The 15,673-nt window shown below is 41.3% G+C and overlaps 1 protein-coding gene across 1 annotated transcript in view; it reads right to left on the reverse strand.

Moving 5' to 3' along the window:
- Positions 1 to 15,673, reverse strand: part of TG (thyroglobulin) — a 197,897-nt gene that overhangs the window by 142,600 nt on the left and 39,624 nt on the right. Inside the window, exons 17-19 of the mRNA XM_084619139.1 lie at positions 13,031 to 13,255; positions 3,438 to 3,587; positions 1,402 to 1,572 (exon numbers count right to left, since the gene is read on the reverse strand). Coding sequence (XP_084475265.1) covers positions 1,402 to 1,572; positions 3,438 to 3,587; positions 13,031 to 13,255 — 546 coding nt within the window. The remainder of the gene's footprint in view (positions 1 to 1,401; positions 1,573 to 3,437; positions 3,588 to 13,030; positions 13,256 to 15,673) is intronic.

The raw sequence follows: 15,673 nt of genomic DNA on the forward strand, positions 1-15,673 counted from the left end.
AGGGAGAAAAATTGTTCTTTTTAACCTCTGAGGATAGGACAAGAAGCAATGGGCTTAAATTGCAGCAAGGGAGGTTTAGGTTGGACATTAGGAAAAACTTCCTAACTGTCAGGGTGGTTAAGTGCTGGAATAAATTGCCTAGGGAGGTTGTGGAATCTCCATCGTTGGAGATTTTAAGAGCAGGTTAGACAAACACCTGCCAGGGATAGTCTAGATAATACTTAGTCCTGCTAGGAGTTCAGGGGACTGGACTAGATGACCTCTCGAGGGTCCCTTCCAGTCCTATGTTTCTATGATTCTATGAAATTGTTCTGTCAATTCCTTCACTACTGAAAATTTTCATTTCATACATCTTTCATTCAACACATACCAAAAATGTGTTACCAAATTACTGGTAGAAGACAGTACCATGCCATCATTTTTTAAGTAGTGATCCTCATTAATTGCACCATTGATGGCATGATAAAGCTCAGAGTTACAAAATTATAGGCTGAACTGATCACTTTGGTTGAGGGGGAAGTACAAGCTTTCTGGCTGAGGAACATGATTGCAAATGTCCACAAGCAAGTCTTGGGTTGTGTGATGGATTATTTCCTGTAGTTATTAACATCTCCTTATATATGGTATGATTAGCATGTTGAAATGCTGCTTTTCCCTACTCTGTCTGTGCACTTTTAATGGATTGTCTCCTAGCCTTCCATAGTGACCATCTGTTTTATTTCATTTTATGTTTGAGATTCCTGCTCTGGATGCTGTATACAATCTAGTCTGTGGCCGTAGAGTCGTATCTTGACAATAATGCAACATTTATAAATAACTTTTTTAAAATATCAATTAAAATCTAATTGTTAATCATTAAGGGACAGATTAAACTAACCTTATGTATGCTGGAGTCCAGTCCTCTGACTTACCTGGGATCACTCATGGAGTAAGGCACTACACAACATGAGCAAGTGTACCAAAATCTGATAATAAACAGTGACAATGTGTTCATTTGTCTAACACTACAGAGCAGGTCTTATGAGAGCAACCGTGAGTGCTGTTTACATTAGGAAATCCTTTACTCTGCCCTGGTCCTGTTACATTATACTGTAATGACTCCACCAGACAGAGAACAAGAGATGTTCATACAAACAATTTGTTAATTATCCAAGGGTACTTATGAACATACTTCACCCCCTTCCCTTTCAAAAATAATGTTTTCTCCAGTGTAGTAAATAAACCCACCAGCAGGGAGAATGGCAGGCATGTGGGATGAGGAAGAGAGTAAGAGACCAGACTTATAGTTAAGTGAATTTCCATAACCTTTCAGATTCAGCTGTCCTTAGAAACCAGAATTTTGTTAAGGAGAAGTTACTTGCATAGGATCAAAGTGAATGCAATTAGTTTTCTGATACCTACCTAGGCAGTGGGAATCTGTCAATGGGTGGTCTGTTTCAGTCCAGTCCAGTGTCATTCCAAGACTATCAGCACAGAAGGATTTCTTAGTGATGGGATCAGCCTGGGAAGGTCTATACTGTCCACCTTCACTGCACTGTAAACCCTGCCCGTTTCTCTCACAATCTGTGATACCTGTCACAGGAAAGGGAAGAGTTGGGCCACTATGTATCTTGCATTCAGTGTATGAGTAGGACAATGACATTCTAGAAGAAATGGATGCTTATTACTGCCTGAAGGCAGGGGCTCTCTCAAGTCATTTACAGTGAGCATTTCGCAGTTGCCATTCCATCACTTTAAATGATTTTTATTGTTATTTGCATTGTGGTAGAGCCTAAAAGCCCTAGTCATGGACCATGTGCAAACCACAGACCATTCACAAACACGGAACAAAAACAAAGTCCCTGCTACAGAGAGATTACGGTGGGTTCCTTAGGATCCTACCACACAGGCAAGTCCTTCAGAGAAGGAAGCATGTTTTTATGTGTGTTTGTGCAGTGCCAACTACAATGGGAAGCTGAAATATCAAGAACAGTCATAAGGAGCCACAAGATCTCACCAAACCAATTTGCTGCTGCTATTTTTTTTTTTATTTCCCTGTTCTTGGAGAACCAAGTCCTCCCAGATATTCCTAAATTGCAAAGAGCTTTGCTTTATATTTTAAAATGCTTTTCCCAGTGCTAACTGGAGCTTTTAGTCATTCAGAAGTGACCAAAGGTCTCCTCCACTCCACAAAGGAACAAATCCATAATGACAGTCAGGATTTCACTCTTCTCCCCGTACCCAGCCCAGCAAATCCTCAGCACTTTTTAAGAGACAGCACTCTACCAACAGCAAGCTAGAGGAGAAAAGGGAATAAATCCAAAGGCATAACATTTATTGTTGTGCAAAGGACCAGCATTAGGCCAATGTGCTGCTGAATCCCACCTCCTACTTCTGAAAATGACTTAAGTGGGATTTAAGCAGTGCATATGCTTTTCTCTGGTCCATGGCACTAGGAGGAAATTCACCTACAGAGGGCAGGCCCATATATTTAAGAGTATGATTTTATTTATTATTATTCAAAAATTGGTATAGCCCAATTATCTAAGAGTATTAAAGAAACCCAGTAGCTTTGTAAAATGAGAAAGCAGTGTGCATTTATGTCTGAGATTGCAACTCACTTTTTCATTAATCATAAGCTGACTGGATAAAGGGTTCATGCTTTAAGTGACAATAATGCCCAAGGAATGCATTGACTAAACCCCCCAGTTCATACACCCATAGAAAGTAATCTGTATTGAGAGAGAAGTTTTCCCAAGGAGCTAGTCTACTCTAACATCAGTCTCCTCACATGTGTTTTGGGGAGTAATGCAGAAGGTGATACTAATGGAAAAAAGCATAAATGAGATATATGCCCTCTTCCTTATCAATCACAAAGAGCTACCTATACGAATAAAACCACGGGACAAATTCACCCTGGCATAACTCCTTGACTTCAATGGAGGTTCGAAACTAAACAGATACCAGCCAAAATGCAGAAGTTCACTCCTTCAACAATTCAACCCAAATATCTTCCCCCACGTTATCAACATACCTCTGCTCTCTGCTTCCTCTCTTTTCTGCGCAAGGGCTGATACTGAAAACAAACTGACCTATTTAATCTGTGCATTCCTTTAGGCATCATTGCTTTTATTTTCATCGGTCTGTGGGCCAACAGAGGCAATTCAGGTTGATTTTACTAGTATACAAATTACTAAGTATATTGATCCCTGCCTTATGGGCAAAAGTTGTGCTACAGAAGGGCACAGTTATCAAGGAAAAGTTTTGGTTAGGTCCTTAGAAATTTCAGTGAAGTGAGCTGAGGTAGGTGAGGTAATATCTTTTATTAGAGTAACTTCTTCTGGTGAGAGAGAGAGAGAGTAAGCCCAGACCTGAAGAAGAGCTCTGTGAAAGCTCAAAAGCTCTCACCAAGTAGATACTGAATGACATTCCTCCAGGATGATAATCAGGGCACTTACAATGATCAGCTCTGAAAGCTCCAGCGGAGATGGTAGTTTTTCCCACAGGACACCTGATGCATGAGGAGCTTCCTGTCTGCAACTGATAGAACCCAGGAGGACACGGAATGCATTCATCAGTCTGAAAGGAGCTGCCTGAAGGACAAACAACTACAGAGGAAAAAACATTATTAGTTCTATGGAATTCAACTGAAACTTTACCATTTCAGACATCCATACACATGTTCATAAGCAGAACACATGTTCAGTAGACTTACCATTGACTTCAATGGGTTTTGGAGCAAGACCTTGATGAACACATGTGCACCTTAGGAGGGTTTACCAACACTGCCCCCTTAAAATGTTCACCTAAAGCCTCCAGTGACTGGAATCCAAGGAACCTAGACCAGGGTCCTAATTCAGATGGGTCTAAAAGAAGACCCTCAAACCAGAGCACATCAAACTCTGATGGACCTGACTCCAAGGGTGAATGTTGAGGATCAGGTCCATCTGTAATAAGACACAATTGTGGGGGCAGATTGTGAAATGCAACAAAGGCTTCAGACAAAAATAGGAAAATTCACATTAACAGAAACTCTGAAAAACTCAGAGAAAAGCCACCATATGGTAATGCTTTCATTAAAAAATTCTGGTAATGAAATTGTTGGTAAGTAGTTCCAGGCAGGAAAGTAATTGTTGGATTAAAGACAACTAACGTATTGTATATATGACAACCACAACACAAAGATTTCCTCCCCATAGGTTAACAATACCTTTCTGAGTTCAGCATTTCAGAAAACCAAGAGCAAGTTTTCCAGCTGACAGTCTGCATATGAAGCAGATGACTAATTGTCTTCTGGGCAATCATGTAATACCATCTTTCCTTTCAGATCACTCGGACGAGTATCACCACCACAGATGAGCCTCAGACACATTTACCAGACAGTGTGTTTACTTGCTATTTCACAGCTGCTTTCCAGATGTAGGTCTCCTTCAAAAACCATCAAATGTATATTTTGGGACAATGATATGGTGCAAAATTTCACTTCTGTTCTTGCCCAGTGTGTTGACAGCAATTTAAACCTGTACCAAAGAGTAACTCTAGTAGAACATTGGCCATTACCACTATAGTCCACAGGGTGGATGTGCTGTATTTGCGTTTAATCAGCCAACATGCTGCCTTGTGAATTAACTAACTCACTGCAATGCCCCAGTGATAAATCAGAATGACAGACAGCTTAATAACAACCATCTTCCTTCATTCCTCTTCACATTTGTCATGTTCCAGTAGGAGAGTCTGGGATAGTCATGGGACTGGAGGATTCATTTCAATGGGCACCAAACCAGGCAAATCAGGCACGACACATATCTAAAATCAATTAAGGAAGAACAAAATCCTGGAAGAGACAGGACACTCATCTCTCACGTATGTTCAGAACACCAGCCTATTTGTTACATTTGTTAAAGAGGTTTTCCAATGTATGTAGAAGGGATCATACAAATAAAAAAACCTGAAGGGAAGAAACTATTTTTTTTACTTACAGATGAAATAAAGAATCTGCAAGCCATTGGGGGGCAGAATGCAGAGGATGACAGAGAGATGAGTTAAACCATTTAAAGTTTTAAAAGGAGAAAAACTTTTTAGAACTCTCTCCTCTGTTTCTTGTTGTAGAGTCACAGAGTGAAAGTTGTATGTGCCTGATATCACATGTATGTAAACAGGCAGAGTAGATTTATGTCTCGTTTATACTCTTAAGAGAAGCAAAAAGTGAACAGCAAGGAAAAAAGATGAAAGGTTAAAGCAAAAATAAAGCTGTCAAGCCTGGATGTCTTTCTAAAAGATATGCCCTAGTTCAACCACAAATTATGCTCAATGAAGCAATTAATAGGTGCAGTTCTGTGGCCTGTGTTATTCAGGTCAAACTAGACAATCATAATAGTCTCTTTCTAGCTTAAAATCTATACATGTTAACCAGGCAAGAGGAGAGCCTGAATGAAACCCCAGATCTAAACTACAGCTCTGGACTCAATCTTTATACCCCTAAAATGGGAGAAACCAAAACCTTGGATCTAACACTTCCATATATGAGTTTGAAACTTGGTGCTGTTCTATCTAGATTCAGGTTTCAGAGTAGCAGCCGTGTTAGTCTGTATTCGCAAAAAGAAAAGGAGTACTTGTGGCACCTTAGAGACTAACAAATTTATTTGAGCATAAGCTTTCGTGAGCTACAGCTCACTTCATCAGATGCATTCAGTGGAAAATACAGTGAGGAGATTTATATACATAGAGAACAGAAACAATGGGTGTTACCATACACACTGTAACGAGAGTGATCACTTAAGGTGAGCTATTACCAGCAGGAGAGCGGGGAGGACAACTTTTTGTAGTGATAATCGAGGTAGGCCATTTCCAACAGTTGACAAGAACGGGTGAGGAACAGTGGGGGGGGGGAGGAATAAATATGGGGAAATAGTTTTACTTTGTGTAATGACCAATCCACTCCCAGTCTTTATTCAAGCCTAAGTTAATTGTATCCAGTTTGCAAATTAATTCCAATTCAGCAGTCTCTCCTTGGAGTCTGTTTTTTAAGTTTTTTTGTTGAAGAATTGCCACTTTTAGGTGTACTCGAGTGACCAAAGAGATTGAAGTGTTCTCCGACTGGTTTTTGAATGTTATAATTCTTGACATCTGATTTGTGTCCATTTATTCTTTTACGTAGAGACTGTCCAGTTTGGCCAATGTACCTGGCAGAGGGGCATTGCTGGCACATAATGGCATATATCACACTGGTAGATGTGCAGGTGAATGAGCCTCTGATAGTGTGGCTGATGTGATTAGGCCCTATGATGGTGTCCCCTGAATAGATATGTGGACACAGTTGGCAACGGGCTTTGTTGCAAGGATAGGTTCCTGGGTTAGTGGTTCTGTTGTGTGGTTGCTGGTAAGTATTTGCTTCAGGTAGGGGGGCTGTCTGTAAGCAAGGACTAGCCTGTCCTCCAAGATCTGTGACAGTGATGGGTCATCCTTCAGGATAGGTTGTAGATCCTTGATGACGCGTTGGAGAGGTTTCAGTTGGGGGCTGAAGGTGATGGCTAGTGGTGTTCTGTTATTTTCTTTGTTGGGCCTGTCCTGTAATAGGTGACTTCTGGATACTCTTCTGGCTCTGTCCATCTGTTTCTTCACTTCAGCAGGTGGGTATTGTAGTTGTAAGAACGCTTGATAGAGATCTTGTAGGTGTTTGTCTCTGTCTGAGGGGTTGGAGCAAATGCGGTTGTATAGTAGAACTTGGCTGTAGACAATGGATCGTGTGGTGTGGTCTGGATGAAAGCTGGAGGCATGTAGGTAGGCATAGCGGTCAATAGGTTTCCGGTATAGGGTGGTGTTTATGTGACCATCGCTTATTAGCACCGTAGCGTCCAGGAAGTGGATGTCTTGCGTGGACTGGTCCAGGCTGAGGTTGATGGTAGGATGGAAATTGCTGAAATCATGGTGGAATTCCTCAAGGGCTTCTTTTCCATGGGTCCAGATGATGAAGATGTCATCAATGTAGCACAAGTAGAGTAGGGGCATTAGGGGACGAGAGCTGAGGAAGCTTTGTTCTAAGTCAGCCATAAAAATGTTGGCATACTGTGGGGCCATGCGGGTACCCATAGCAACATTCAAAAACCAGTCGGAGAGCACTTCAATCTCTTTGGTCACTCGATTACAGACCTAAAAGTGGCACTTCTTCAACAAACTTCAAAAACAGACTCCAACGAGAGACTGCTGAATTGGAATTAATTTGCAAACTGGATACAATTAACTTGGGCTTGAATAAAGACTGGGAGTGGATTGGTCATTACACAAAGTAAAACTATTTCCCCATGTTTATCCCCTCCCCCCCCCCGTTCCTCAGAGGTTCTTGTCAACTGCTGGAAATGGCCCACCTTGATTATCACTACAAAAGGCTTCCCCCCCCCCCCGCTCTCCTGCTGGTAATAGCTCACCTTACCTGATCACTCTCACCCATTGTTTCATGTTCTCTGTGTATATAAATCTCCCCACTGTATTTTCCACTATATGCATCCGATGAAGTGAGCTGTAGCTCAAGAAAGCTTATGCTCAAATAAATTTGTTAGTCTCTAAGGTGCCACAAGTACTCCTTTTCTTTGATCCTTTAGGATATGCTAAATGCTTCCTCTAATTGTTGTCTGGTGCTTCGATCTCATGGAGATAGGCATCTCAAAGATACCCCAAAGTCTGGGGATACCAGTGTTTGGGTAGAGCCTATCAGAGAGAAAGGGTTGAACTGCTAATTCAGTTGTGAACCTAGCAGCTTTTTGATTCAGACTGATCTCTGTTTGAAACAATTTTAATACAAATTACAGAAAATTCTAAATGGAAAAGGGAACTAGCATGAATTCATATCACCACCAAACACAAAAGTGACTGATAAAATGGTGTCATGAAAGGCCTCAGATTGTCCTCCTGAAGTTAAAAGCTTTTCCAAGCTCACAAAACCACTAGTTGCCTGTATTTAAAATTAATTTTTCCACTAACACCTTAGACAAGCATGAGATTTCTGTTGCCACACTCATCAAGGTTCAATTATGAACAACAACTGATCACCTCAAATTGACATAGAACTATATCCACAAAATACTCTATAGATTAGGATTAGTCAATGTAATGATAATGCAGATAAGAATAAACTAAGACATGGCAAACACGAAAAAAGAAACATCTATTTGCCAGCCAGAAAAAAATGCTGTTATAGACCTCCAATACATGCAAACCTGAAGCAACAAATTCATGGAATCCAAGGTCAGCAAGGACCATTGTGATTATCCAGTCTGACCTTCTGAATACTCACCACAGAATTTCCCCAAAATAATCCCTAGACATGCCTTTTAGAAAAATATCCAATCTTGATTTTAAAATGGTCACGATGGAGAATCTACCATGACGCTTGTTCCAATGGTTATTTACTCACACCGTGAAAAATTTACTCCTTATTTTGAGTCTGAATTTGTACAGCTTCAACTTCTAGCCACTGTATCATGTTATACCTTTCTCTGCTAGACTGAAGATCCCATTATAAAACATTTGTTCCCCATCTAGATACTTACAGACTTTAATCAAGTCACCTCTTTCTTTGTTAAGCTAAATAGATTGAACTCTTTGAATCTACCATTATAAGGCATCTTTTCTAATTCTTTAATCAATCATTCTTGTTGCTCATTCTCGGAACTCTCTCCAATTTATCAACATCCTTCTTGAATTGTGGAACCAGACTGGACATAGTATTCCAGCAGCGGTCACACTAGTGCCAAATATAGGCCAAAATAATTTCTCTACTCCCACTTGAGATTCTTGTGTTTATATATACCCGGAACACAATAGCTCTTTTGGCTAAAGCGTCACACTTGGACCTCTTGTTCAGCTGATTATTCACCACCACCCCCAAATCTTCTTCAGAGTCATTGCTTCCGAGGATACAGTCCTCTATCCTGTAAGTATGGCCTACATTCTTTGTCCAGATGACAGGAAGGAAAATGTAATGGAGATGAAAAGGAAGATTAATATGCAGTGCATGTCTCAGAAGGAATACACTGAGCACAACAAATTCCTGAGACCATCAGAATGGCTCACTGCCATCAAGAGCTATCCAAACTGCCCTGTAGCAAGGGGAAAATGTAATGGAACAAGAGAAATAAAACAACTAATTAAATAAATAAGCTCAGGACCTGAGAAAATATTTTGTAGCTCAACAACCAACTGGACCAGGAAAGAGAGAAAAGAGCAATGAAAATGGCTTTCACTGCTAATTATATTTTGCATGTAAAGGTAAATCTATTGAGGTTTTGACTGAAGAATCGATCTCAGATGGAGTTTTTTTCATCTTCACAGCACTTTACAAAGACTCCTAAGTAATAAGTTACTAATATTATCATCATCCCCATTTTACGTATGAGGAAACTAAGCCAGAGAGGATAAATGACTTGCCATAAGGCATATCTGTGATGCTTAATAGTTAGTAACCATAAACAACATACAATAGCAGAATCAGGATAAGAACTCAGGAGTTTCTACCTGCTAAAACCTGTGTTTAGAGACTCCTAGGCCATGACCTACTGGCTTCACCAAGTAATGGCACAGCTGCATTTCTAGACTAAGAACTAGAAAATAAAATCCCTATAAAAGCTGGACCATGAAGCATTTTGCCCCACTCAACAGTTCTTTCATAAGCCCATTAAGACATTCTTTTATAAAGGCAGTTGACCATTTCTCAAGTTTGGGTGAATCACCACAATACAAAACAGGAGCCATCAAAATTAATTGTACTTTTAATGCTACAGCTAACACATATTCCTGATCTTCACTTTCTGTAGTATTTATACATGATAGGTATAAAAGGTCCACTACATTTAAAAGTCCTTCTGCTCTGTGCACTGAATTCCATTAAATTCAATGGCAAAAAATTACCTTAACACCAAGTTAAGTTTGCTTGGTGGTCTGTCAGTCCCTTGCAGAATGCTGAGCTGAGCAAAACTCAGACTTCTGAAACCCAGGAGATGTACAGTCCAGGCTGTCCAAATATTTTGATTACATTCCCCCAGAATAAAATTGACACCCATGACTAAAAGATTGTAGCAACTTCCAGTGTTGGATCATATTAAAGAAGTTCTGTATTAAAATCACAAATGAGTTTGATTCCCCATAGTTTAAATTCCAGGGTATCGCTAATTAAGACGTCTCTTGGTCTCTTATTTTTATTGTTTCTCTCCCTCTCTGTGTGAAACTTGCAAGCTGCTAATTGTGTTAGTAGGTCCTAAAACTGAGTCTGTTCTCAAAGCAATACTTTGTAACAACTACTCACACAGAGAGAGACTCAAAGCGATACTTTGTAACAACAGAAACAGCACCCAGAGACTCCCCACCCTTTTGTTGTATTTATCTCGCTTTGTTAACAATTGTGATTAAAATAGAGATAGAGGATGTATATGGATGAGTGCTTGGTGTGGATAATAACTGAATGATCAGGGAGGTGCCAGCCTAAGAATCCAGTGTCCATTGGCTGAAGAAGGCGTCAAGTGGAAACAACCAGAGGACCCCCGGAGGGCAGACTGGAATCCACCCAACAGCCTCAAGAATGGGAGAACCAAAGAACAAGATAACATCTAGCAGCACGGAGCTATCAGGAATGTGCCATCTGCTGAATGATTCAGCAACAGCATGATGAAGTAATTCCCATAGACTGGCATAGGGAGAAATTCCTATAAAAATGGACTCTAGAAAGTGAGAACTTTGGGGTCTGATTCTGCAAACCAACTTCCAGGAGCAACAGATGAGCATCTGACAAGGCCCTGCTCCCTCCTCATGTCCAGGCCACCTGGCCAGTGGCTTGGCATGAGCAACTCTAAGGCTAGTAACTATGAAAACAACTTTGCAGAACCTGTGTGTACGTATGAATGAATGTGTGAATAAATATGAAATTGAATGGAATGTTATAGCTATAACTATAATTGCTTACTATGATTCTTTCTGCATTCACAATAAATGTGGCATTTTGCCTTTTCCCCTTTAATAAGATCCTAGGCTTCCCCATAGACTTTAGGTGACTACATGTTAGCTGACATGAGTTAGGAACACATTTTCTCCTAGTGAAGACAAACCCACAGTTTTTGTACCAGTATAACTACTTTGGTTAGGGGTGTGAATTTTTTTTTATTAAAATAGTCATACTGGTATAACCCCTAAGGTAGATGCAGTTACATCAGGATAGCTTATTCCTCTTTCCATACATGAATAGGTATAACAGCATCTTTATACCAGTACAACTATAGCCACCATAAGAGGGGTTGTACTGCTTTAACTATCCTGTAGTGAAAGCTTTACAACTTTATAGTGTAGACCAGACACCAGGGCTTTCAACCCAGAACCTTTCACCAGCACTAAAATTCATATAACTTTTAAAACAACAAAGAAAAAGAAATGTTTTGCCAGTATTCCCACTGACAGCAAGGTAGGAGCGTCACTCCTTATCATCTGGTTACTTATTGTTATTGTTGGTTTTTTTCTCCTCTTTAAGATATAAAAAGCATCAGAGGGCTGCAGCATGTTCAGAACTTTAAAAATAAAATCTCCAACTTGTGTTTTCAGGCCAGCTACTTAGCTGGCATTGTAAGGCATTGCGATTTTTTTTTTAATAAAGAACATTAAACGGAGCAATATGGGACTGAAACTAACTAAAGATGTTGTCGGTATTATCTGGTGTGGTAAAGCCAGGGCATAACTGTTTTTATTCTCTGCTCTTGGACATAACAGTGAACTCCCTTCAGGCTCCAGAAAAGCAAACAAAGGGTGTCTGGGGTTTGACAAAGGATTGTGGCAGAATGGCACCATCTCACTCTGCAGATGTGCTCCTTCTGGGTGAAATTCACCTCTTTGCACCACTCACAGCCCTCAAAACAGACTTTTGGTGGGAGTTAAGCTGTGCATAGGCTCTCTGTACTGGGGTGAATTTCACCCTGTTTATACCAGTCAGATTGTTTGACCATAGTGACATCAAGCAGCTTTCAGTGTTTTTGTTGCCCCTGTAATATGCCACCCATAGGGGAATTCTCCCAATGAAAACAGAGCACTGTAAGTTTATTCTGGCAGGTTGTCTTCATATGAATTTATTCATGGTCAGTACAGTTTTCAAAAATTAGCAAGGCAATGCTGAAGTTTGCCACACCAAGAGTATCATTGCATCAGGAGACTGGCCAACCCCATCTCCTGCTCCTGTACCAGAGGATAGCTGTCCCTGCTCTTACCCCGTAGTTCTGAGGAATTTCTGTCCAGCTGGGAGATGTGGGCCCTGGGGAAGTTGGGGCTCAATGGGCCATTGAGAGTGGAGAGGGGTCAGAGTTTCTGGAGGGCTGGAGCATGCAGGAATAGTGGGGGGAAATGACAGAAGGAGCAAAGTCACTAAGGGAAGGGGAACTAGGGGGAACGTGAGTCAGTGTCCAGGAAAGAAGGAGATACAGAAACCTAACAGCAGGGGAATAAGGGGGCAGAGCTGCAATTAAGTTGTGTGTTGGCTGGGGCTGAGAGAACTTCCATCTGCGTCTTGTACTGGCTCATCCAGCTGCCTGGGACTTTGCCCAGGAATACAAGATCCCAGGACTGCTGGCACCTCTGCAGCTGCTCAGTGAGCTGGATTCTATTCTGGTTCATGCATCACCACCAGACGTTTTAGCAGAGCCTTCATTACTAGTGGTGGTGCACAAGCCAGAAAGAGCCTCCCCTGACTTTCAGATACCAGGCTGAACTTCCAAAAACATGATCTTCTTATTTATAAACTGAGCACATTTCAGATGAAGTCTGAGGGTCAGACACAGAATCTAATGCTGCCCTTTGCAGAGAGTCACTTTTCAGAGTGTAACTGCACTTTAGGGATAGCAAAAGTAGCACAGGAGTAGTGAGGGCCTTGAATTCATATTGGTGCCTCACACATCCCACCCACAGCTAAAGACGGACACCGGAGAAGTGTGCCAATGAAAGTTGCTTGTTAATGTTCCAACTGTAACTTTGCGCTGACTCACAGTAGCCACAGCAACAAAGGAGGGAAAGTCAAAAGGGAACATACCACATCCTTGGGAATTTGGGATTGCTCTCCCAAGAGATGAACTTCTTCGAAATCCACTCCTGCATCCGAGCTGAACACTGGGAGATAGGTCAAAATCTTCATCTCGGGGGAAATGAATGGATGTATTGGCTGGGAACCGTTTGGAGTCCAAGTGTAGCACAAAGCCACCACTTTCAATCAGTGCTACAAAGCGTCCAATGAGATTCTCCCCAACAATTGCTTTTTCTAAAGGAAAAAGAAATAGAGCAGCACACATGATATTGGATCTAGATGCAAAAAAATAATACCAGGCTGATAAGCTTTATAGAAAAGGTACAGATAGATTCAGATTCTCCAGATGCCTCAGGGAACAGCTGATGTGTAGACATCTGTATAATGCTTCCACAGTGGGGCCCCAACCTGGTTGGGGGTGCTTGGTGCTATTTAATACAAACACTAACCAGTCATTAGTAACACCTCTGGGTAATTGGCATTTCAGATGAACAAAATTCAATGTTTAGTCTTCTATCAGATTTGGGACACAGAATCCAGTTCAGGATAACATGAATTTCAGAGAGTTGAGGTTTGGATCATCAGATTTAACCTGTACACATTGTTTCAGTGGATATTGCTTTCTCTCTCTTAGAATCATAGAGTCATAGGGTTTAAGGCCAGAAGGGACCACTAGATCATCTAGACTGACCTCCTGTATATCACAGGCCACCTCCACCACCCAGCACCTGGACCCTAAACCCAACAACCAAAATTAGATCAAAGTATTACAGCCCACAGGAGACTAAGCTATTATGTGCCACAGGCAAAGAATAGGAGGGACCAAGATGCATCAATGCTCAAGGCTTCTGCAGTGTCAGGGAACCAATTAAGTGAGATATATCCGGATAACCCTGGCAAGTCATCCACATCCACATGCTGCAGAGGAAGGTGAAAAACCCCCAAGGTCCCTGCCAATCTGACCTGGGGGAACATTCCTTCCCGATCCCACATATGGTGACCAATTAGAATCTGAGCATGTGAACAAGAACCAGCCAGCCAAGCTCCTGAGACAGAGAATGCTTGGTGAGACTTCAGAGTGCTGGCCCACCCCAGCCAGTGACTCATCTCCAGCCATGGCCATCCCTGATGCTTCAGAGGAAGGAGATAAAAAAAGAAGCCAGATCACACTCGGGCGGGGGTGGGGAGTGGCAAATGACTTCCTGACCTTTAACAGTGTAGCAACCAGCCTCTACTGCCCTGCGGCGCCAGATTGGATACCTACCTGTGCAGAGGTGACCAAGCCCCTCTGCCCTGTAGCTCAGGATAAAGATTAATTGGAGACTTGCCTTCCAGGGGAACGCGAGTATCCTTCCCTTTCCTTTATTCTGTGACCAAACAACCTGGCTATCCTATTGCTTCTGTAAGGACAGTCTCCTACACTAAGTATGTGTGGATTCTTTGGTTTCGATGGGCCAAAAGAGAGACAGAGCAGGGCTCTTGAAGGAGATTTTGTTTGCTAACCCTTGCTGAGAAGCTTTATGGCTTCATTTGAAATGTTCATGGATTTTGTTGCTATGAATTTGCAAGTTGAGAGCTTCCAAATGGCCTCCGAATAGCTATAACTGATGCCCAGGGTGGTAATACAGCAAACAGGAAGCATCCCAGGAGTACATTTTGTACTGTACTTGGGTTCTCCTGAATGGAACGACAGCTTCCGGACTGTGAATGCTGGGTTTTCAAAGACAGCAAAATGTGCATAAACAGAGAGTTAGGTCTGCGAAAGCGTGCATCCTACAGTAAAATTATTTTCAGCAGAGCAGCCAACTCAAATCAATCATTGTACTTCTGCAGTCTTCTGTATCTAGTTTCCCAACTATGTGCTGTAACCTAGGAGTATCTTTCCGACTAAACTAAGTGGGAAAATTTCACAACTAGGTGCAGGCAGCTAATGACGCAACTCTGTACAGATGGCTGCACTGAAGAGACTGTAGTATTATTATGCTTATTCTGCAAGAACACTCTATACCTGCAGCACACGTATATGGGTGACCCCACTTTCTTATCCATAGTCCATAAGTTATTATGATATGTGGATGAAATTCACGCACGTGCACAGGATCTACAAAAGGCTTATGCACCACTTAAGTTTCACTTATGGTTGAAGTGTTTCATATGCACAGATCTTATGCTAGGGCAACAGAGGGCCAAGTGCATATGTCCTCACTGCAACAGCTCCTTTAATTTTTACCAATACATTTTTCCAATGTTGAGATACACATTGAATCAACAGCTGTGTTAAATCCCAGACATAAAGAATAATATTGAGATCAATGGCAGGTAACTAGAATTTGCCATATAACAATTAGCTCTCTGCAAATGATTTTGCCAAAAATTGTCTAAATAATTGAAAGCATGAACAAACAGCTTAGTCTCTTACACATGCAGATACCCCTCTGAATTTTCCAGTAAAAAAAAACTACAGCAGCGGAAGAAAAATAATCTCTAAATGACAGCTGGAGGGAATTCTCATGTAGGAAAGCAACAGAAAATCAAATCACCAAGCACATGTCTAAATTTCCTTAAGTTACAGATCATTTTAATAAGTTGCAGCAGTCCTTAGAACTATCATATTAACAGATTTGTAACTTAGTATATATAACTATATATATA

The sequence above is a fragment of the Lepidochelys olivacea genome (genome assembly GCF_965140295.1).
Source record: "Lepidochelys olivacea isolate rLepOli2 genome assembly, chromosome: 2".
Classification (NCBI taxonomy): Eukaryota; Metazoa; Chordata; order Testudines; family Cheloniidae; genus Lepidochelys; species Lepidochelys olivacea.